Here is a 24,512-nt window from a genome sequence, read left to right as displayed (position 1 = left end):
CGCTTTACCTCCGCTGGGTCGATAATACTATAACAANTTAAAGGGAGAATTAAATACTTAAAGGTCCCATGTCATGATTTTCTGGTTATTACCCGTCCCCTTCTGTTTTTATGCATGTAAACGGTCTGCAGTCACATTGTGACTGCAGACCGTTTACATGCATAAAAACAGAAGGGGACGGGTAATAACCAGAAAATCATGACATGGGACCTTTAAGTATTTAATTCTCCCTTTAAAGGTGGGGTAGGTAAGTTTGAGAAACCGGCTCGAGATACACTTTTTGTTATATTCCATGCTCTTAACATCCCGATAGCAATGAATATCTGAAGTGCTTTGAAAATCCATAAAAAAATGTCATCTGTGGAAGCCGTAGTACTGTAAAAAGCACGACCAATCATTTTAGGTGGCCCGGCTAAAATAACTGGATGACCTACCTGCCTGTCAGCCTTCCATCTGTGCACAAACTTATTCCCTGCCCTCATTGGTCATGTGCGCGTTTGTGTGTGTTGGAGGAGGGGCTCTGTAAGGAAGTGGCAGATTTTTTCCGGCTATGTATTTTCAAATTCTAGCGCACTCGAGCTGGTTTCTCCAAAATTACCTACCCCACCTTTAAGTCCACAAGATATCTATTCAATTTGAAGGCGTTGACCGAAATGTAAGACGTCTGTTTGCAGTTTTAAGTGTTATTCATGCAATTCAACATCGAATAAACTAATAAAACAAATATATGTTTATATAAAGGGTTACAACAAAAAAATCCAATCTCTAAAACGAAAAAGGTACATTTTATTTGAGTAGTCATGAGTGAATGTAATGTGCTGTAGCAGTCTGCGGACAGATGGTGACTCACCCCTGCGAGGTCATTGATCATCTGCCTTAGCAATGGGATAGTTAGCCGTAGGAAGCCCGGGGAGCAGCGCCCCAGTCCTCTGTTAATTGAAGGGGCAGTTAGATTACCCTCTCACACCCCTCGCTGGGCCCTAATGTTGGGCATGGGTACCCACTGGTCACCCCGTGTGCTCCCTCAGATGCTTCTTGAACTCGCTTAAGACTCATCATTATGCTTCAATATGTGATTAATGACCCACATTATGCGTTCTCTGGAGATTAATGACTGTGTGGATTCGGTCAGTGGTAAACATTAAAGGTATATTTCCTGTGTAGTTTAGAAGATCCTTTTTTTCAAGCATGAATCAAAACACCTCTACAGAATGTTCTCTTTTCATAATCTCATAAAGGACAAGAGATATGAATGAGCAGAAGAGATGCTACAGTATGACTACACGCTTCAGATTTTGATGTGGGGAAAACACTCCTCTATGTTGTCTCTTTGCTCGGTCCCTTTGCAATTCATGTTGTCTTGTTTCTTTCAGAACAAAGAATAAGCTGTGGTACTTTGAGTTTGGCACTTCCGAGACCTTTTCTGCCACATGTAAGAAGCTCCATGACTTTCTGGAGGTTGAGGTAAATCAAACCACATTTTTCACATTATGTTGAGCCCTATATATTTGGGGAGGTTCAGTGGTTAGAGCGTTGGTCATCAGATCAAGAGGCGTTGGTGAACTTCAGTTCGAATCCCGCCTCAAAAACATAATGTATTATTATTATTATTATTATTATTATAGAAGAGAAACTATTAGCATGGGATGGATAGAGTTGAAAAATTATTTGATCAACTCGTGAATGGGAATCCCAACCAGTCCTACATCTATTTGATTTAATTATTTGATTTAAAAAAACATATTCACATAATGCAGATCGCTGCAATTACCTTGGTAAGAATAATGGTGCTTGTTAACATATTCTGGTCTGCCTGTGTTCCATAAATGGCACAAATGGTACTTGTTTCAAATGAAGCCAGACAAAGTGTTGATGTGTGAAGGCTATCTGTGCACCTCCCCACCCGCTTCTCACTGAACATCAGTTCAACACACAGGTAATTAGCCCTACACGACCCTGCTGTGTGTGATATTGAGTGATAATGAAGATGGTGTCTATACAATTCATCTTCCCCCTTCTCGTGCGATCCTAACAGTGCAGAGGTCTTCATTAATTAGTGCTCGATAAGTACATACACTACCATGGGAGGTGAGGATCCATACTGGTACAAAATCCACTATTTAGAGGACTCACAGCCTTTTTCAGCTTAATCAGATCAAATTGACTAGAAGAGTGGTTTTAAAGGCAGGCTCAGCTCAAACAGACAGCTCAGGTAGATATAGAAAGAGAGGCAGATTTATAGATAAGTACAGACACAGGTTAAGGCTCAGACATGTCCTTGTTCATCAGGTGATTTGTGGATGATTATTCATTTGAATATACTATACTATCACTTGACTAATAATAATATGTCTGCCTGAAATACTAAACAAATCAATTCTTATTTTCCCTTGTAAAAGTGTGATGGTGTCACTCTGGACCTTAGCAGCATCTCTTTGGAAGGCATTGCCATTCTCAACATTCCCAGCATGCACGGCGGCTCAAACCTTTGGGGTGAGAGCAAGAAGAGGAGGGGTAACCGCAAAGGAGGCAAAAAGAGCCAAGACAAGAGGACACCAGTGCTGGACCCCAAGGAACTGATGTTTGCAGTTCAAGGTAGATTTGACAACATAATAATTCATACATGTTATTTGTTTATTGCTTTCCCAATTATATAAGATAATGAAATATAAAGGAGTATATGTGGATTTGTTATACCACATTGGTCCGGTCTGAAATATCTCCCTATTGAAAAGACTAACATTGTCTGCAGACATCCAGGTTTTAAAGTGCAGGGGGCCTACACCAGACACAGTCTGTGTCCTTGCTCCTTTTAGATAGATCAAAGTCTAAACTCTCCACCAAACTTTTCTTGAGTGCATAAATATTTCACAGAGGACAAGGTTAATCATAGCTAGCAGGTTGTGTTTGCAAAGAAAGGTACAATCCTGTCACTGTTTGGAACTGTCACTTGTGTATTAATGGTCTGTGTAGGCTCCAGTGGGCAGGCTCAGTTAATAAGAGTGGACTGGGGGGGGTGTTGGGCATACCCCTGAATCCATTTATGTCCAAAGGAAGCCCGTCAATGGAACTATGAATGAACAAAGCAGAATGAGTCAGCTGCTCTGTCCTAACTGGTAAAATGGTGTGAGCAACTTGAAGCTCTCATTAGAAAAAGGAAGAAATATGAAGAATATATATTCCAATCTAATAGGTAAAGATATTATTACCAACATGCAAAAAATGTCATCTCTGCATTTAGAATTTGTGAAGTTGGGTATTTTAACATAAGGGGCTTTGCAGCTTTGCTCCCTCTTGGAGCCAGCCTCAAGGAGCCGCTTCACTGTTCTGCCCCGGCGTTAGCTTGAGGTCATTGCCAAGGTAAACAACATTTTACGTTCCGTTATTGTTAAAATCAGGAATCTCCAAATTTGCAGATTTTTTAACTCAACGATGAATTTAAGGGTTCAAGATATTTCACCTCTGGTTCACTACAAGATTGAGATTTATTTTTTGTTTTTAATTCCCACAAAATCTATCATTTTGGCGGAGACAAATATTTTTTTATTTCCCATCATGTTCAACTGTTGCTCGCTTAGGTGCACACTAAGTCTTTAGGTTTCTCAGTGAGGACCTCCAGACATGGCCGACAGTGATCCCTTAAGAGGCTTCACTGATCAGAACATGAACAAAACAGGACTCTTTAATTGTTGTTATTCCATGTTTGTTTCCTTTGTATACCAGTTGCTGTTGCACCTTCAAAATGAAGATGGAAAAGATAGGGAGAAAGAATGAAAGAGAAAACTAGCACCTCATTTACAGAAGCAGCATCAGGTGTTCTTTTGATGAGAGAAAATGTGTTTTTATTGTTGTGTAAATACAGCAAATCACAGCAATGGCATTGAAAGAGTGGAATAAAAGTCAGCCAAATCACAACAAACGTTCTTTAAACAATTGCTGCTGTATGCCGGGATGCTTATAGCTTTCCAAATGGAAAGATGTGACTGTGAGGTTAGGGTGCTGTGTGGCACCGACTGTGAGGGAGATAGTTGATCAATTTAAACCCAATATTGCTACAATGAACACTCCATTAATCCCTGAATAAAAATCAATCAGTGTGGTTTATAAAAAGGCCCACATCTGAACCTGGAAAGGCACTTAGTGTGAGTGGGGAGTATGCATTTGTCTGCCTCTTGTCATTCTTCTCTGTTTGTGTTTGCCTTTTTATTGACGTGTGTTGTGTGTGTTTGTGTGTGCCCTTGTGGAAGGTGCCCTCAAGGTGAGCAGCCTAACTTGTCAGATCAAGAGAACGACGTATTTAGAGGTAAACACAGGAGTGCATTAGCCCAGAGGGGGCACCGCTGAGCACGATGCACGGATCAAACTGTTGGCAGGGATTATTGTGTGTGTGGTTGCGCAAGTTTGTGGGTGGAGGGTGGCTGCTGGATTAAAAAAAAGAGAAAAACCTGACCTTTCGGGAGCTGTTAAATCGTCCCGCTGGTGACGCCAGGAGACAAGCCCCTCAGGTGGAAGGGAATGGCTACGGAGTGAATTATTTAGAATGGGACTGAGGTTTAAGCAGGGTGGGGGGGGAGGTGGGAGGTCCATGTGTGGGTGGAGGGGCTGAGGCTTGGGACTGATGCCCCATGACAAGCTCCATGAAGCTTTCTTTAGAGGATTGGCCTCCTCCTCTCGCCATTCCCGTTTAGTTTGACTCTCAGCTGATCAGCTGCTGCTCCTCACTGTCTCCCTTTTATTCCTCCGCTCTCTCACTGTTGCTCCACATGTGTCACTGTGCCGCCACCAGCCCCGACAGGTAGTTGTTTGACAATGACAAGGACGCCGTTTCTTATCCCACACTCTGATGGGAAGACGTGTCTGCCAAGATTAAAGCCGCAGGGTTGCTTGGGAATCTCCCATACTGTAAGGACTTTAATTCACATGACTGTCTCACTCTCTTTGCGTTGTTACTTTCAGTGGCTGTTTTTTTATTGCTGTCAAATATTGCCTTTCACACCTGAGTGAGGCACATAATGTTTATTGGAGGTTATACTCGGCCTCAGACTGCTTATCTTGTGTGTTTAACATTGCAACATCCTTCTTATGTAAACTGTTAGGTGACTGTATTTTCCCCCCACTTACTGCCTTTTGAAAGTAAACATGATGGCTTTTAGAAAACTTGGCTTTATTTCTGTTTTAACCTCTAATGTCAGTCAAGTAGACTGTCACTGATTGTATCATGGGTCTGAAATCATTGAGATTATATTATATTTTTTTACCCTCAAGGTTCTGATTAATATAATACATGTTGTGTCAAAACATACATTTGTTGTTGAGGTGTTTGTAGGCATATCATTCCTCCTGCTTCCTATCTGTATGCTAATCTAAACTATAAGTCTTGAGACTTAAATATACAACAAGGACTAATGTAAGAGTGGCATCGATATGTTTATCTTGGAGTCATTAAGAAAGCAAAAAGACATATTTCCCAAACCTCATATGGCATTTGCAACTGTAAACAATTTGGTTGCATTAGTAATGTGTTCAAATAAAAAATAAATCAAACATCTCTGTGTTTATACCCAAAACATACAGGTAAATTATATTTTGGCTGTACAGAGTCTGCTGACCTTGTTATATTTAGCAGAAAGGCTCTACGCTCTTTCAAACAGTAAGCCCTCTTGGGAATACTGGATCTTTGTAGCCCCGGGCAACAAGGAATCCCTATCGCCATGGTGATGCTGTCCATCATACGTGTCAGTGTAGGCCTGTGTGAGCCGTTTGCATTAACGTGAGAAGTCAGAGCGGGGGGAGAAGCTTCAAAGCCCGGTGTCAGCAGGTCAACCTGCTGGGTCTGTACACACACTCTCACACTCCGACCCTGGAAAGCACTGCACTCACAGTCCGGCACCGAGATAGGGGAAGACGCATGTCCATCACCATGGTGACAGCTGGACACCACAGCTCGGCAGGGACAACAACACCTCACGACCATGTCAACATTACCAACGACACTTCTTCAGGAAAGCACCGTGGCTCAGATACACATGACAGCGTTGGAGCAGCATTGGTGACACAGAGCAAACTCGCTCACACGCACCAAGCGCCTAAAAATGAGTCTTCGTTTCAATTAGTGTCTGCATGCTCCCAGCAGCGTGGCAGCAGCTCCTTAATTTGTGGAGGGACGATTCGATGGAGAGTCGGAGGCGGAGCGGGCCGCTGAAGCAGATGGGCCCTGCGTGACACTGGGCTTCCAGCAGGGGCAAAATCAATGCTCATAACTGCAAAACAGAAGAGATATTAATAATTATAATATCACAAGATTGCTTTGCATTGCCGGTGCAATTTAATTAATAGCTGTTTTGTATTAGGCTGGTTCTGGCTTCCTTTTTTTTTCAATTAGTTTTGTATCTGTGGTGAAATGTTTCTGAAGTGAAGAACATCAGTTAGATTGTTTTATTTATCCTCACTTTCCTTCTCATTTTCTCCCTTCCTTCCTCTCTTTCTTTGTACATTTTCTTAATTCCACCCCTTCATTGTGTTGGTCTTGATCAGCCATATTTAGGGCAAACATGTACATAAAGGTTGTATATATACTTAATATGGAACCATTTAAGCATAGTGTGTATATACCTATCCAAAACAGTAATTCAGATCTAACGGTTATACTTGTATGGCACACTATTCATGCATGCAGTAACAAACCATGACACGATCCTTATGTCTTCATGTCATTTTCTGATCAGGTCATTTTTCTCGTTTTAGTTATTAATCAGCAGCCCTTGCAAAACTGGAGCTAAATCTCAAGTTAGCGTCCATGCTAGCAGCATATCGTGTGTATATTGGTCTTGATAGGGAAGTAAATATATTTACGGTTATGTTTTCTGTGTTTCAGACTTGTCCGACCAGCTGCTGGAGGTGGTGGGGCTGGAAGGAGCCATGGAGATGGGTCAGATCTACACCGGCCTGAAGAGCGCTGGGAGACGCCTGGCACAGTGCTCCTCCGTGACAATCAGGTCAGCTTTCTACTGAACTACAACACACTGCTTTATCAGAATTTGGTATTTTGTTGATGATTTTTTGTCAGCATCTTTGCTTGATTTTGTTAGCATGATCAATATTTGGCCTGGAGGCAAAAAGCAAAACACAATCAGCAGTTTAATCATGGTAAAAATAGTCCTCAGTTATCATTTCCTTCCAGTTGAAGATTGTAAGAAATCACAATTCTTACATGTTTTCTTCTCTTGCAGAACCAGTAAATCCCTCCCCATGCAGATTGATGGGGAACCTTGGATGCAGACTCCCTGCACTGTGAGTCATTAAAAGTCTCTAGCACCATTGACGACACCCGTCTTCCGTGTTGTGTCATCATAAGTGTGATCTGTTGCACCTACGTGTATAACTAATGTAAGGGTGATCAAATAAATAAAAAAAATGTAATAATCCAATATCACAAATTACTAAATTACCCCCAGCAGTCTTCTCAGCATATGACACACTGTTTCCTTAGACTGTTGCAACAGATAAGAAATATCTCTTTTAAAAAAACGTATAAATAAGGGGGAAAAATTGACAAAACCTCCCCCCCCCCCCCCCCTCTCCCAGGGCAGACTGACGTGAAACAAGTATCCCAGGACAAACATCACAATAAAACCTGAAAATAAACTATTCATATGGCAACAATGATGATATATTTACAGTAGTACCATTGAGCAGGGCCACAGCAACAGGGTCAGCCATGATCCAGACACAGCAATTACATGTAGCAACCTGAACGAAGAGAAATCACAAAAACTTGCTACATGGATAAAATGTCTGGTATCTATTTGCTCTCACTTGATGGTGTCATTTTTCAAAGCCTCACACATCCACGATACACCTGAATATGTGACTTCACCAGTTTGAGCTATTCTGTGTATAGCCTTATTTGTTTGAATCGTCCCATATCCCAGTGGGAAAACCTTTAAGATGGTAGTTTGCAATAATCACTACAGATGAACTACTAATGTGCAGAATATATGTATTTTTTCTAAATCCTCCACACAATCCTACACATATTGGTCTCAAAAGATGTTGTGATACATACAACTTGACCTTAGGAAAATGCACAATAATGGACATCATTATAACGTTATGTATTTTACCTTAGTCGCTCATTTTAATCTGCAGTTCCTTGGCAGGTTGGTGTTATGAATAAACATTACAGTAGAACAAAAACATCTAACTTTTCATATTCAACTGTGCAAGAATGCACAAAATACAATACATTTAATTCAATTAATAGTTAAGTGTATTCATTTAAAGTTAATACCAAAATCAATTCATCCAGTAAGGTCTTAAAGGACTGGCTCTGGAAGTAAAGACAGATTGGTATTCAGTGTCTGCTGCTTCTATTTCTCCCACAGATCATTGTTTTATGTTACTCCTGCAGTCATTTCTGATAACAAATATTTAGGGATGCAAGTCTATCTTCTCCTAATTAGCTTTCCGTCTTTTTCTCCAACATGTGCTTTGATAAGTGTTTGCCCTCTGTCCAAGTTGTTTATTTTTCAAAATGAAACTCCTCACTTTGTGTTGATTACGGTTGTGTTTAGCTTTAATTACAACGCAACTGCAGATGAAGTGCTGCCGAGATTTACATATGGATTGCTCAGACGAAGCTGAAAACCCCAATGCATGACAAAACGAGTGCTCTTGTGTCTGCTGGCACAAAGTTGGGTTCTGAGAATCCATTATTGTGCTGCAATGATTTCCACGGCGAGTTATTCATACTGTATGTTGGAGCTGAATTTGAATCAGTCAAACTGTTAAATGCTTATAAAAACACCACAGTTCAAATGGGATGTTATCCCACTAATTATTAACAACAACAACTATGCAAATGCGTCACAGTTTCCCTGCATGCATAACATATTTAACACGATACAACCATTTGCATTTTAAAGTGACATATGTCATGTATCACTTTCTCTTTGATAACTAGCTCTGATATAACTACGGCAAACTGAAATGTGACTGCAGTTCAAATACAAAGATAATGTGTATTAGTTTCAGAGCCACATCGTTCTGTAGCTGGGGATAATATTTCATTGAAATTCTTAATGTAGCATCTTTAAAACGCAGCTTAGTTATCCTCCAAATGTTTTTCAGTTATTCCTTTATATATTTCTTACTGTATGAGACCAGCGTTTTCCATGAACAGGTTTTTATTTTCTAGAAACATTAACCTAAATTATGTTCCATGATCTTAGAAAGCATGAGAAAGGTGATGATTGCTACCAAGTCAAGTACAATAGAATACAGCGTTCCTCAGAAGTAAATGTGGTCCCTTTAATGCAGATAGTTGCATTTCCTCTCCCCATTACTGCGTTTAGATACTTAGTGCAACAGTATAATGCACTATGGGTTTAATATGACAACACTTGATGGTTGATGTTTGTTCTTCCAGTGATCTACAATTTATACTTTCAAAGGAAATGGCATCAGTGTTGGGGAGCAACATATTTTCAGATGTTGTACTCATACATTTAAGACCATATTTTACTAGAATCCATCTTAATGCATGTTATTTGACAAGAACCCATATGGGCAGATTGTTGTGGATGCTAATTATTATTGGTTGAAACATAAGTGAAATAAAAACACATCCAAATGTAATGAATAAATGGTCATGTCCGAGAAAAAACAATGTCAGAAAACCATGAAAAGGGCCCTAAGTTTTGTTTTGTCCTACCAACACTCCGATAACCACACATCTTTAATTTACGTTATTAGACAAAAAGGGAACAAATCCTCACTTGTGTGAACCAAGTGCCGTATACACTTTATTAATTGATTCTCAAAATGTTCTCTGAATTGATTAGCAATAATATAGTCAAAAGGGGAATTTCCTGCCTGGGAGAAGGAGAGGGGCCCCTTAAAATGTCTACTTCTAAGGTGCAACTCATGATGCTCACAGTATTAAAACAGGTGGTTCAATGGGCCACAGATTCCTGAAACAAAAAGGGAAGTAAACATGCAAAGCAGGAAATGGTACGCATGCAGCATTAACTCACTAATTACCTTACATCCTTGTTTGTAATGCAGCAAGCAGCACCAAACTAAACCAGAGCTTCCTTTCTTTCTCTCCATCTTCAGATTGAGATCGTCCACAAGAACCAGGCTCCCATGTTAATTGGGGCGCCACAATGCCGAAGCTTCTTCTCCTCCGTCATCAGACGAACGCGCACTGAGAGCAAAGACTGATCGCTTCAAGACCTTTGAGTTCCACAATCAGCTGCAGAGCAGCAGCCACAAGTTGATCGTCACTCGGCCTGTTAGTGAAGGAGGGTCTTTGATGCCTGTTTGACAGCGCAGTGGAAGTAGCAAACTGTAGGTTCAGTATGTATTGCCGGTGGCTGGGGGTCACTGAGAAGCTTTTATTCGATGCAGAATGAGGTGTGTTTTAGAACTGATGCTTCAAACTACAGTGTGTAGAGTAGTTTAGCTCCAAAAATACTGAAACTATTTCGGGAAGTCACATTTTATAAAAGTATTTTTATTTTTGCTGTTGTGATCTGTGCCATGTGGAAAAAAAAGCCCACAAATGAATGTGTTTTTTTGTGATAGGATGTATTTATTTATTTATTCATACTTTGCTGCTATTGATGTATTTTAACCGTTTTTTGCATTTGCATTCCACTGATGCATGATGGACAGAGAAAGAGTTTGTCGTTGTGGAAGCTGACATATCTGGAGCTTGCAGCTGATCCTTAGTAAGTGTTTAGTAAGAAATAACGTTTATTTGATCAGCATATTTTCAGCGCTTCACTCGTGAATGGCTTCAAGTAGTGAAAAGAGAGAAAGTAACTTTTTGTTTCTTTGAATGGTTCCTGCAAGTCATCCTTGTCATGTTGTGATCTGCTGTGATGCTGCTCCATCAGTGGAAAGATTAGCAATGAATATTGATCCTCATAAAAAATGCATGACACTCTTTGTTTTATGTTGCACGAGAGATTTCCAGACAGTTTGACCAACTGCGTGAACACTTCCTGTTGCATGAGTGACCAAGATCTGTTGTGACACTTGTGGAATTTGATTGTTTTTTGAATCTACGTCTGCAGTGCTGCTCATTTTAACCATATCAAACTTCATAACGTGACATTTTTGTGAGATCCTGTGTTTCTGAGCAGGTACTCAGGAACTTTTAAATTTAGAAAGGTTAAAATGCAACAAAAAAGAGAAGTGTTTATACTGTATATTGTTACAGTGACTCTATAGTTGGATATTCACAAGAGGCAGTTTGACCTCCTCTGGTCATTGATTTGCTCCAATGTCTACGGTTGAGTGTTTACAGTCCGCTGTGCATCAAAGCGTATATTGACCAATTTAAGGTCTAAATACAAAATGACTATTGACATATATATATATATAGTAGGCTACATGCTTAAAATCAATCCCATCTAATAATTACAGTTTCAGAGGCATTTTACAGCCACTGAGTATGCGCTGGCTACACATTAATACAAAAAAAACATTTTTGGAACATTTTCATTTGTTTCAAACAGCTTAATCCATAAGATCCTCCTTACTGTATAAAAACATGGCATTATACTGGGTGGTAAAGCTACTGATTCAAGACGTTTCTGCATTTAAATAGTATTTATCTCATTCATTCTCACCAAAGACACATTTTGGTGGATTTCTTACAGACCTACCAGCGTGAAACAAACCTGATAAATATTTTTGTTTTAACTGAATTGCACTCCTTCTTGTTTTGTATGATGATTTAAAGCTTGACTGTTTCAGTCTTTAAAAGTGCCATATGCCTGTGGAGACTGAGGTCTGGTAAGTCTCCTGCGTCTTTGCTTTGTACGGTGCTGAGTTTGTACAGTGAGGTTGTATTTTTGTACACAGTATTTATTTATTTTTCCGCTTACTGCTTTCACTCTTGAACTAGCACCATGTTGTTCTGAATAAAATAAAAACTCATTCTGCCTGCCAATGTTGACTGGGTAAAGTGATAATGGAAATAATAAAAAATAAAGTTTTTTTGTTTGACATAATGTTCTGGTGTTCTTTGACCTTTGACCCCTGAAACGTTATGGACAAAACAGAATTTTAAACTTACGAAAGTGTGCGAAAAATAAAAACTACAATGATACTGCAGCTATTGTGCATCATACAAGTAATCATCAAGTAAAAATAAATCTTGACTTTCTTCTTTATTTCTCTTCAACTTTGTTAAGCTGTATTTCACCAAGCTTACATATTGTAAGTTTGTTGTGTACCATTAGGGATTCAACACATAATTCCACCTACATCACTTAACATCTGAGAGAACTCATTGTGCTGTGTTGTTTGTATTCCAATAAATAACTGGTGTGAGGTTCATTCCAACCAATAATTACAATTTTAAAGGACTTTACCGTTAAAACAGAGGTGTTCAGCATCCTTAGGTTGAGCTTGTGATGCATGGCCAGAGGTCAAATATATATAACATTCTAAAAACAAAACAATGTTAAATATGCTTAAACAAGATTTTTAAATGATGTTAGTTAGGCCTTAGGGGTCAGGGGATCAAACGATGGTCCCAGACTCATCAGTGTAAGGTCACTGGTTAATGGGCGAGTAGTTGGTTTAGGGTATGGAAGTGGGCAGGGGCGCCGCCAGGGATTTTGGGCCCCATGAAAAGATATCACTTGTTGGTTACTTAACATTGTTTTCATAATGTTCTAAAATGTTTGGGCCCCTGTCAGTCACGGGCCATTAGAATCATCCTAACTTTTCACCCCCTTAGGGCGCTCCTGGAAGTGGGTGTTAAGGGTAAAAATGGAGGAAGGGTGTTATTGAGTTATAAGGGTTCAACATTGCATGGTAAGCTTGCTAGTTAGCCTTAAGTTAACACTAATTCCCATTAGGTGTTACTTTTTGCGCATGTTATTTCAAGAGCTGCTAAATTATCAGCGACTCTCACACATTTAGTGCTGCGTTCATTCTGCATTATTCAAAGGAGAGAAAGGGAGACACAGCTACTCATTAGCTAGCTAGACCCCCTACTACTACTACTTTAGCTGAACGTATAAAAGTTAGGCTGAAGACTTTTCTTTTTGCCGCTGCTTTTAATTGAACCATTCATATCTTAAACTGCACTGTAACTTTTATCCGTATTTTTTCTTTGAATGTTTCTTTTATTATCTTTTTAATGACTGATTTTAAATGCCATTTTCTTAATGTCTTTCATTTTTTGTAAAGCACTTTGAATTGCCTTGTGTTGAAAGGTGCTTGCCTTGCCTTGTCTTAAGACATTAGCTTTTCAACTAGCTAACAAGAGCTAATTTGTTAGCTGCAGCTACATTATCTTATGAGTTCATTAAGACACAGTCACAGAAAAAATAGCTATATCAATTAGGACGGTAATCAAATGACCTGTGCCAATATTGTCAGTTGGATTGGACAATTGTATGTTTGTTAGTTGATAACAATTCTGGACAAATAAGTAAAAAACAAACCCCAAGATACAGATTTCATATCAAAAGAGTATTGTCAATTTTAGTTTGGACTTCCAGGCACCCACTGTATGGCCTCATTAGACTGTAGTAGCCATTTCCTCTCAACTGGACAAAATCTTTCTTTCCCATGGTCTGGAGTGGCACTTTGTTTACTGCGTGTCTCGGTGTCAGATGGGTTGACGCCTGCACTTGAACTGCGTTTCTCCGTCCTCGGGGGAGTTCAGCAGGAGTGACACAGTACTTCACTTCACATCCACTTCAACTGCCTGGTAATGGAACCGTGCGTGGATCCAAGATGGCATCAGCGTGACCACTGCTGACTTCCGATATGTCCGTCTTTCAGTCAAGGTTTTAATGCAATGGTAAAGTTCCCTTTCTGGGATTTATCCTAGATCTGTCCTGTATCAGTGAAGAGGAAATCGTTGTTGATTGTTGTACTGTAGAAACACAGTTTTACCGATGACAACAGTCCAAGCTTCCGGAAGTGTTATGTGGCTTATAGTGCCAACTCTTCCCTCCATTAGCCTATTTGCATCCAGATACAGCTAGACATGACTTGCAACATCATTGTTTTATCTTTTTTTATTTTATTAATCAATCATTTTAAACCATTACTGTAATACACATTATTCCAAAATGGCCCATACTGCATTATGAATACTTAGGTAACATTGTGAATGAGCCACATTCGAACACACACAATTGCTTTCAAGCTTGTAGCTGATTTAGCTTATGCCATTATGACTTAGTAGCCATATTATCACAACGTGATCAATACAACTGTCATATAGCCATATGCTGTTATTTTTTATTTTAAGCACTTTGCCAGACAGAATTCTTTTATAGTTTGTTTAGATTTTGGTTTCATTTTGAAACTCGAACTCAAGCCAGGGAGATAATTCTACCTCGTGATCAGCATTTTATTTGGAAAGTAAATCAAACTCATCCCACTGTTTGATAACTGCACCATTGCTAATCAGGAGGCTGCAGGAAAAAGGCACGATTACAACGTTCCCAACTAAACCAGTTTTAAAGTTAGACTGCTATCGGCCATGTGTGTTTGTGTCAGTTTTTTCTCCGTTTTTTTTTTTTTTAAAGCTGTCCTCTGTTTTGCCCGGTGACCTGAGCTTTCCTTCCAGGTCAGTGCTTTCTGCGGGTCCTCGGCACTCCGAACAAAGTATCCCTTACAGGAGAGGGAAGAGCTGGCTTAAAGCAAGTCCCTCTGGAGACTCTTCAAAACACAGTTACCATAGACACAAACTTGACCAGTTGAGGATTGTGTGTGTGTGCGTGTGTATGAGCCTATGAGCGTGTGTGTGAGGGGAGTGGTTGGGCAGGTGCAGTGAAACTTTAAAAGCATGAACAAGTACGCTGAAGTTTGGAGCTCATTTCTTGCTTTTCAAAATATATTAAAGTCCTTACTTTTTTGTTTAAATTAAAACGCTTGGTACTGTAATGCTACCATTGACTTCTCCTGTGCTTACCGCCTGCAGCCGTGCGTGATTGACTGCCAGCAATCTGATCCAGTGAAAGACATTGGCAACCAATAGGAAGCGTAGTGCGGCTTGTTTCCATGGGAGGCCCCGGGAGGCGATGCCAAGCCGCTCGAAAGCAGCACAGTGAGCGGGGAGAAGCGCAGGCAGCAGCCGGCACTGTGGAGATCCTGCAGCCGCTCCGTGGCACTCAGCGAGCGGGTGAAAGCGAGGTTGCTGGGTAAGTGGATGTTAGGCTTTTGTCACTTATTTTGCTTCACAAGTTTATTCAATCTGGCAAAAACATTTTGGCGCGCCCTTCAGTTCAGTTCGCTCCTCGTTTACGCACGAGATTGGCAGATTGTCAACTTAACTTTACAGCATCGCCGGAGGTGTTGTCGGTAATTTCCGTCTTCAAACAGTAGCAAAAGCGTTCCTGAACAGAACCATGCCTTGATGAATGAACAATCCACCCGTGTATAACTTTCTGCTTTCTGTCCTTGTTGCTTTTTGAAGGGTGACCGGACAGGAGACTGGACTGCAGATCGCTCGTCAATTAAAGCCACAGCGGTGCAAAATGGATAGATTCCGCGACCAGCAAGTGCCTTACTGTAACTCCAAAGTGAGTTAGTCGACCAAAAAATAACACATAATGGATGCAGATCTTTCACATCAACTTTAATATATTGGTTTGTTGTCTGCTTTCTTTCATATACTTCCCTTTTTGTTCTGATGTCATCTTTCTTCCTTCCTGCTGCAGCTAAAACCTATTTCTCCCTTAAGGGACTATTTGTTTCATCTTATAATCAAATATTAAACATCTATACAAGGTGCCCACTATTTAACACAGAATACCATGTTACAACTGGTTAGTTATATCTGATGGATGAAGCTCAGGTCCCTTTGCATCTCCGCAGAATGTTATTGAGGCTATTTCACTTGCACATTTGCTGCAGCCAACAACACAATCAACGCTCCAATGAGGAAAAGAATAAATTGATTTGTGTCTCTTCTTTTGTTGTTGTTGCAGAAGCTGAAAGAAAAGACAACAAGCTGCGAGAGGCCAGCAAATGACAGAAAGAGAAAATTCATTAAGACCGACCTGGCTCTGGACACTGAAGGTAGGCAGAGGGCAGAGGGAGAAGTTAATTTCACGGCTCCTAAACATTTAGCAAAATTCAATTGGTTTGTGGCCACCTGCGCTGCTAACTACAGAATCTCAATTACAACACAGCAGCCTGTGATGATTCTCACAAGCCACTGTCAGTGGTCAGAGACACAAATTGACTTGTTATTAGCCGCACACGTACCCACTGAGCTCCACTGGCTCCGACGGCTTATCAGCCCGCTGTAATGAAGTCAGTTGTTTCTGATGCTCCTCCAGGGCTTTGATTGTGTGTTTTTTTATTTTTTATAACTGTGTTCTCTGCTTTGGTTCCGCCTCCAGAGCTCTTCCAGGACCTAAGTCAGCTGCAGGAGACTTGGCTGGCAGAAGGTGAGTGTTTTTAAATCTCGAGCAGAGAGAAGAGGAAAGATGGGGGAAAAAAAATGGATAGGTTGTGAGGGGGGAAAGAAGCTGCCTGGAGTTACAAGCCTTGCGTCGCAGTCCAATTAAAAGCCTGTGTGGAAGAGGCACCTTGTGTGTCATGCATACATTAGAGACTGTGAGCGAGGGTCTTGAGGGAGACAGAGGAGGCTCTACCCAGAGAGTGTCATCACAAATTACCAGTAGAAGGCTCTACGACGCTCACTGTCTCTTCTGCTTTTGGCAGGAGCTAACGCGCTGCACGCCAGCCGCCGCCACCACCTCCACCAGAGCTCTGCTGTAGCCTACCAGCTCTCTCTCTCTCTCTCTCTCTCTCTCTCTCTCTCTCTCTCTCTCTCTCTCTCTCTCTGCTTCCACTCAGTACACCTCTCTATCTTCTCCAGCTGTACCATCACCTTGTCTTCTTCAGTTTTATATCTTGGCGGCAAAAAAAAAAGAAAGATTGGATCTATCATTTTTCTTTTAATCGCAGACTTTAAAAACATGAGTTTTCAAAGCGACGATTGAATTCAAAAACATATATTTATCCGTTTATTTGCTTTTTATTATTTATTTTTTCTCTAATGGCAAGACTTGCGCATTGTGGTCTAACTGAGACGTGATGCTTCAGGATTTAAGTGCGAGTGTCCTCTTTCCAGCGTGTCTGCAGCACCGAAGTTTTGGTTAGTAGTGAATATTGTTCATCTTATTTTAACTTTGAAGTCTTTTTGTGTGCATGTGCATGTTACACTTGGTTTCTTTGCCTGACTTTAGATTTGTCTCAACAATAGTCAATGCACTTGTTATTATTGCATGTAAGATGAAAGTTTGTATCTCAGTAAAGTATCAGTTGGATATCTCAGAGATTTAAAGTGAAGAGTGGAACATTTTCAGAGTTATTGGAAGAAGTCGCAGTAAAAACTGAAATTCTCACAGTTTAAAGTTGTATAGTGTAAGAACAAAGTTTATTGGAAAGCGTGATATGAAGTCGTTTTGTCTTGTATATAAATATTAAAAGTAAAGTAAATGAACAGATTGTTTTTGTCTGAAAACAAGCCTGATGTAAACATTATATTTTGTAGCCAACAATAGACTGTATCTAGTTTTTTCCAAACCATACTGGTTTATAAAACAGTTAGAATTAGAAAGACCTAATTATTACATTATTTTAATATTTGTATCACATTTAAAAAAAATGCACTGCTTTTAACATATGTTTTTAATTAATGTTGGATTCAGTTCAAGTCCTTTTATTTTAATTTGGATGATTAGAAAATTATGAGAACAAATCAACATGTACTGTAAAAAGAAAAAAGGCACAAATACTCACTTTTTTATGATTTGTGCAGATTTAGTCAATTAGAAATTGTATTTTTTCATCACAGCATTGTTCCAATACAATTCCAACCTCTAAAATCTCAGTATCTATCTCAACACATCAGTAAGTGCTCTGGTTGTGCAGCCATAACTCCAGCTGTAAAGTAGAACTCTAAAGTGCACAGTTTAATTGAATCAATTTCAATCTTAAAAAAAATAAAATAAGAATTGAGTTGTAATACATCCCCTGGAAAAGAGAAATTCTAGCTTGCACCCTTCACACAGGTGAATAAGACTCTCAATCATTTATAGGCTCCATCTATTCTTTAACACTCTACAAAAGCTCGCGGTGAAACCCACAGCTTTTAAAAAATGAAAAGTATGCTTTGAAACAGATATTAGAGTAGTTGAGCCCAATCTGAGTAGCAGTTAGATTATGAGGCGGCGTTCGCACACCGCAGGGCGTTGAAAAAGAATAAGACACGATTTTAATATTTCAGTATCCAAAGTGAGAAAGAGACGGCGGCAGCTGATAAGAGGTATTACTGTTAAAGATTACAGTTCTGCCTGTCATGGATCAATGTGATGATGTACGCTTCCAGATTGTAGATTTAATAAATGACTTCCTGTCCATTAAGTTGAAAAGGAATACCTTCCAATTTCTAAGATTTATTAGTTCAGGTAATTGGAATAAGAGGAGGAACAATGAGAGACAGACTGAATTTCCGACTCAAAGACCGAGAGGTTGAGGATGTTCGTCAGCTAACAGGCGTCTGCTTGACCCCCACAAACCTCTGCCCTGCACCTCCACCCAGGCTTTCTTAGACTACTTTAAGTACCTTTATTGCTAGGAAAAAAGCTCTCATCCTTTAGAGATTTCTGAACATTGTATATTTTGTTTATGCAATGATTTCCCTGGTGCTAACAGCATTCTTTAAAATCACGGCAATTGTTAGAATTGTTTAAAACTCAGCCTCACACATCGAGCTGTCGCAGGGTTTACGAAACGCCTCAGATAGTTTCTCTTGCTCAGGCCCCATGTTTACAACTTCTCCCTTTTTATCCGTACTCTTTTTTTACCTTCTGTCCTCCTCCCTCAGTTTTTCTGTTTTTTTGGTTTTGTGAATGGCGGCAGATTTCCAGCTCTGCCGTTCTCCCCAGGAGTTTTTTTGCAGAGATCAGCTGGCTCATTCACAGACTGAGCCTGGTGACTCATCCATCCTGTACTTCCTTTTTGGACACAAACCGACTGCTGCCTTCTCTTTTTTCTTCTTTTCTCATCCCTCCTCTCTTTGTCCTTTTCCAAGTTAGGTTTGGTAGAGTTTCTGCTATTTGTTTGTGTTGTTGTGACAAGCCGAGAGCTGAGCTCCACCATATGTTTCAAACTTGTGTTGGTTTTGGCCTGTTTGGTTATTGTGGTTTGAATCAAAAAGAGGGAGAACATATGATAAGAGTCAAAGTGTTGAGGCTTTAAGAAGGTTTTAGTATGATTTAAGATCTACCGGTAATCTGTTTTTGGTTATTATTCTATTACATATTGTTTATGTCATGGCCCTTTAACAAAGCATCGGCATAGACTAATACAGCAAAGTTGTTCTCCAGCTCAATAGGAAATCAACCGGGTTAAAATGTAAAGTGTATGTAAAAAAAAAAACACAATAGACTGTCGAGTGTTGCTTTCAATAGAGCAACATTTGGAGACAAATTATAATAATAAGTCTTAGCTCGCTGCTTTACATTGTTTAAAAATGTGAAGTCATTTCTTCTCTTCATGTAGTAAACATCAAGAGAAGGTAATTCACACAAATCCCTGATCATATCAAAAGTGACAAAATTGGAAAATCAGTGATTATTTTGTTATCATCTCTAGACATGTCGAGACATGTTACTGGTCCTGTGATAATGAGGATCCATCTCTTTGTGCGTATAAATAGACGTGCTAATGACACATTTAAATCTACTTTTGCCAGAGACGAACTTAAGGGACACGGAGAACTGTCAGCGAGTGCAAATATGTGTGATATAAATATGTACATGTTTAATTGGAGCCGTAGTGGAGCGGGCTTCATTATTTTAGCATTAGCCTGAGTGCAGGGGCGTCTGAAGCGAAGGGGAAGCAGGAGGGTTTGGAACAGACCTGACTCGGTAGGTACAGGTGGATTCACCAGTAGGGAAGAAGCCAATTAGATACAGTTAACAATGGGTGTTTGGCTGCTGGCAAGCAGCGAGAGCCGAGGCCGCGGAGCAGTCAATGGACAAGGCGACCTCAGGAAGTGGAATTGGGAAGTAGATGGGTAACTACATATTAAATCCCTTGCAGGCTTGGGCTTGGTTAGAAACATGGTTCATTGTAAATCACATTTCAAGGTCATTGTGGACATTGATATTGACATAACTGTAATTATGGTGCATTTCCCGGTAATGCTGACAATATTTGATTTATAAAATATTGAAGCCAGCATTGGCGAGAGGTTAGAAAAAAGAGATTAGAAAAATGGGAATTTTCAGTTTTTTTCAATTTGTCGGGGAAAATCTAATTTAAAATTATGATTTTTTAAAAAGCCAAATATACAGAATTGTAATTTCTATTAAAAAACACACTTCTAGGATTTAATAAAATACAAAGAATCCCATGATAAGATGAAGATATTTTGGTCCGTAACCAAATGCTGTTAAAACCTTATAGTATATACCGGTATTTGTTTTACAATACATGGGCAGCCAGGAAAACAAAGTGCTCCTTGCCCTGATTTGCTGTAAAAAAATGTTTTCGCGGCTGTGTTTTTACCCGACAGCAGAGTTGAACAATGCTGGGATAAGCCAACCTAATATCCCAGGAGGCTGTTTGCCAGAGGAGGGTATTGGGCTGTAGGGAACTGTGATCAATGCTGCGTTGTCCATCAACATCAGAAACAATCATTCCCTTTCTTCTTCTCTGCTTCTGTCTTTAGCTCAAGTTCCCGACAATGACGAGCAGTTCGTTCCAGACTTCCAGACTGAAAACTGTGAGTAAGAGATCACTTTGCTTTTCTGTGTTTGTGTGCATGCTTTTGTTTATCTGTGATCTGTGTGAACATCTGTGGTGTTTTTTTTTCTTGTCTGGACTGGTGTGTTGGTACTTGGGGAGAGTGCTTATGTGTTTTCCCGTGTCTCGGTACCCTCACCTTTGCTCAATCTAGAGCTCTCTGGGGAGCTGCAGCAGTCTTGTGGGTCTTCAAACAGGTGCACGGGTGAGGGGTTGGATGTGGGGGGGGGTCTCTCTTTTTCTCTTTCTCTCTCTGTCTATATTTGTCTCTCCCTTCCCTCTGCTGCCCTCGTACCTCTCGCCACCACTGAGATATTATTGCACTGTGATTTATTTGCATAAACATCAGAATATTGTTGCAGATTTTACCGGGGGTTGAAGTGATATTTTTAACTTCAGGTAGGAGGACACATAGCTATCAAGATGACTGTTCTGAATTTTTTTTGAATAAAATATTTCTCCTCCCTGACCTTTTCTAGAATTACATTTTTGTTCAAACCATTCAGTGTGGTTAGAATTTCTAAATCCAGCAGTTTAAGAATAGCTAAATGTACCCCTTTCAGCAGAATGGCTTGTTCTCCTCCTGGTTTACAGAATGAAAGCAAACATACTTTTTTTCCCTCATTCCTCAATATTTTCTGCTGCAAGAGAAATACAAATCTATGGCCTGAGCTTGTTTTACACTCTCAGTAATAAGGATGAGGTATTTAGTCGTACTTCACCTGGTTTTTGCACGGTGGTTGCACACGGTGACTGGTGATTTGGCACGCTTCACTTCTGGAGGAAGTAGTGCCAAGGTGGGGACAGAAATGGAGTGAGAGGAGCTCAGTGGGACCCCGAGCGAGCACATGTCTTTCAGATGAGCCAAACAGCCCATGAAACTGAGAAAAGACACAAAACAAGTCTTCCCTATATGTCATGAACGCCCTTTAACCTGGAAACAAAGTTTGACAACATGCAGACGATTTAGCATAGCACTTTTACAGTAAATTGTATTTAAATTAATAATACATTTGGGATAATATCAAGCTGAAATGAGTCTAACATCAGACCGAGCTCAGACCTTTTAACCCCTTGTTAGCCAGATCGCAGCCTGAGATCCTCAAGCAGATTCCTGTTAGTTAACTACGTTAGATTAAATGTTTTCTCTTTCCTATGAAAACTCTTGCTTTTTACGTTACTAACTTTTTGCGTTCCTTTCAATGTCTTACCTCAATTTTGACAATCGTAACTTTAAGTAAATCATAATTAGAAGAGTGAGGTCCATCAAATATTTTACCCTCTCAAATCCTTTCCATTCATCTGGCTTGCTTTTGTATTGTTCAAGCCAGAACATACCTCAATAGTAAGCTAAAACCCTGACCCTTTGGTGTGAATGAGCTTATCCTAAAATCCAAGGTGGAGGACAGTGCGGTGTACAGTAGAGAAGCAGAGGTCACAGAGACTGTCCTGTTGTCCTTCAGAGGTAGCCAGGGTGGGTGGCCACGGTGGCAGGAGACTGCTGACCATCTGAATTGTCCTGTTGGCAAACCTGCAGCAGACTGGAGAGGCACTGACAGATGGCGGGAGGGTGAGGGCACCGTGGTTGGGCGCTGGCATCCCAGCCGGCAGCTCTCCCATATGGGTTTCGCTGAGAGATGGAGGGGCGTACGGTGAGGTGGAGAACAGAGATGGAGATTCAAAGAAATATCGCTGGAAGTTGTTGGAGTTAGGCGAGAAGGACAGCGAGTATGGGAGTAGATGTAGTCAATCTCATTACTGCGACAAAGCTGGGAAAAGACAGGAAAAGACCAGAACTAAGAATACATAGATTATTCTAGCAAGTATTACTGTGTATCAAAAGACTGGCAAACGTTATTCCTCTGTGCCATAGTGTTCTATTGATTATTTTAAAAGGATTTTCAGGACAACTTTGAAATATTTGGCAATTCTTTATAATATCAGTCTTATCCTTTAAAATGATTCAAATGGTTTTGTCGTGTTATTAGCCTAATCGGCTGCTAGCTAGTTTGCTAATTTACTTAATTGGCTAAATAAACTTCTGTAGCAAAAATAGATTTTTGTTCAAGTAAAATATTCTTACCGGAGTTAACAAAATGTTTTTTATATGTATTGGAATAGTCCTAAAGATAACCTCTTATTTTCTATCTATTTGCTACTCCATTTTAAAATGTATTTATACCTAAATATATTTTTACATTTGTAGTTGTTTGTCTTAATTGACAGCAAAAGTAAAGCAACAATATTTTGTTCTTTTGCTGAAAGCTAGAATGTGAATCAAAGGCTATGGAGAAAGCGTTGAGTATTGTAGTTTTAAAGATTGTATCAGAAAGGCAGGTTTTACTTTTCCTTAGCTGCGTTGTTCTATGTTTTCTTGGCCTCAGATTTATCACCTCTGCAGAAGCTATGGCAGTTTCTCTCAATGTCGACTTCGCACTCTCCATCCATGCAGCACAGAAGCAGCATGTGAGCGGCCTGGAAGCAAAAGTGTCCTCAGGCTGAAGGAGAATTTTCTTTGTCTCAAACTCCAACACAGATGCTTACCATTAGCATAACTTAGCAGGGAATGAAGGAGCAGTGGAGGTGTAAAATGAGGCCACACGTTACCGGCAGATCTGAGCCTCCATCATTTAACAGGATCGGCGAGCACATACAGTAGGTGAAAATGGAATGGAAGGTTTTTCGCTGTTGCCAAACGACCTGTATTTTGTTATGAATGGACGGGAGAAATATCTGCCAAACGTAGGCTCTGGTTCTGCCAAAACACTCCATTTGTACCTGAGAAGACACAACGTTTGAGGCCAAGAGTTCTCTCATGATGCACGGAAAGGATTGCCAGAAAATTAAATAATAAGAAACACGACCCTTAATTGTCCTAACATGGATGACAAAGAAATGGGTTTTTAAAAGGTGAACACATTGTTTATTTCATTTAAAAATATATATTTTATTGCATATGTAGAACAAAAAACTAAAAAGTAGCAGCATGTTGAGTTAATAGCAGTGACAACATTTAAAAAAAAAAACATTTGCATTTAAAATAGACCCAGTAATTGTTCTAACTGCTTCTTCTTTTAAACACCCTACCATCTTAGTTAATCAATATGTAGATAATGAGAGCAATCAACCGGTGATGGGCATGACATTCTGGACTAAAAAGGAAGTCTCTGTTTTAGTCCGAGGCAATACCCTCACTATTGATTTGTGTACCTTGGCACCCCGCTGAAGAAATCTATTGTGACATTTCCATTTCTAATTTAAGGCCTTGCGCTGCAGCACACGTGAAGCTATTGTTAAAAGGTGATGTGACGCATATAACTAAACAAAGCATTTCTATAGACCTATTATATTGAAAAAAATGGTGTTGATTTACTGTTAAATGGAGAAACTAAATGAAATCTAGCATGAGGTGAGTTGAAACCGGGAGTGAGGGGAGTTGTTCTGTTCTGAAGAAGAAATAAATCGAAGTTTATTGTAGCAGGTAATGAATGTGACACATTGTGATCTCAACATTCAAAACCCAGGTATTGTTTTGACTCCGTAAGACTTAACGAGGCTCCACCATGCCAGTGTCGTCAAAGGTCTCCCCTCAGGAAGTGTCTCTTTGACCTCCGATCGATGACCCGGAAAGGTCAGGCCCCCAGCGAGGGCTGCGAACAACCCCTGAGCTTTGTCCTGCCGGGCCCTTGTGCCCCCCCCCCCCC

At 40.1% G+C, this 24,512-nt stretch overlaps 2 protein-coding genes across 7 annotated transcripts in view; both read left to right on the top strand.

The window, feature by feature from the left end:
• dgkb (diacylglycerol kinase, beta) overlaps positions 1–12,018 on the top strand; it is a 56,672-nt gene extending 44,654 nt beyond the window's left edge. The window contains exons 21-25 of the mRNA XM_010788414.1: positions 1,374–1,464; positions 2,400–2,595; positions 6,875–6,995; positions 7,230–7,290; positions 10,117–12,018. Coding sequence (XP_010786716.1) covers positions 1,374–1,464; positions 2,400–2,595; positions 6,875–6,995; positions 7,230–7,290; positions 10,117–10,224 — 577 coding nt within the window. The 3' untranslated portion in view covers positions 10,225–12,018. The remainder of the gene's footprint in view (positions 1–1,373; positions 1,465–2,399; positions 2,596–6,874; positions 6,996–7,229; positions 7,291–10,116) is intronic.
• A 3,008-nt stretch (positions 12,019–15,026) lies between these two features.
• etv1 (ETS variant transcription factor 1) overlaps positions 15,027–24,512 on the top strand; it is a 19,934-nt gene continuing 10,448 nt past the window's right edge. For 2 of the 6 annotated variants that reach the window (XM_010788409.1, XM_010788408.1), the window contains exons 1-5: positions 15,027–15,182; positions 15,458–15,563; positions 15,972–16,062; positions 16,389–16,436; positions 20,735–20,788. In XM_010788409.1, the coding sequence (XP_010786711.1) occupies positions 15,043–15,182; positions 15,458–15,563; positions 15,972–16,062; positions 16,389–16,436; positions 20,735–20,788 (439 nt within the window). In that variant the 5' untranslated portion in view covers positions 15,027–15,042. Of the gene's footprint in view, positions 15,183–15,457; positions 15,564–15,971; positions 16,063–16,388; positions 16,437–16,668; positions 17,150–20,734; positions 20,789–24,512 lie in introns of those variants that run through there. The other 4 variants (XM_010788411.1, XM_010788412.1, XM_010788410.1 and 1 more) reach the window with 4 other exon arrangements.

This window comes from Notothenia coriiceps, unplaced genomic scaffold (assembly GCF_000735185.1).
Source record: "Notothenia coriiceps isolate Sejong01 unplaced genomic scaffold, NC01 NC01_scaffold00031853, whole genome shotgun sequence".
NCBI lineage: Eukaryota > Metazoa > Chordata > Actinopteri > Perciformes > Nototheniidae > Notothenia > Notothenia coriiceps.
This window is presented reverse-complemented; position numbering and strand designations above follow the sequence as displayed.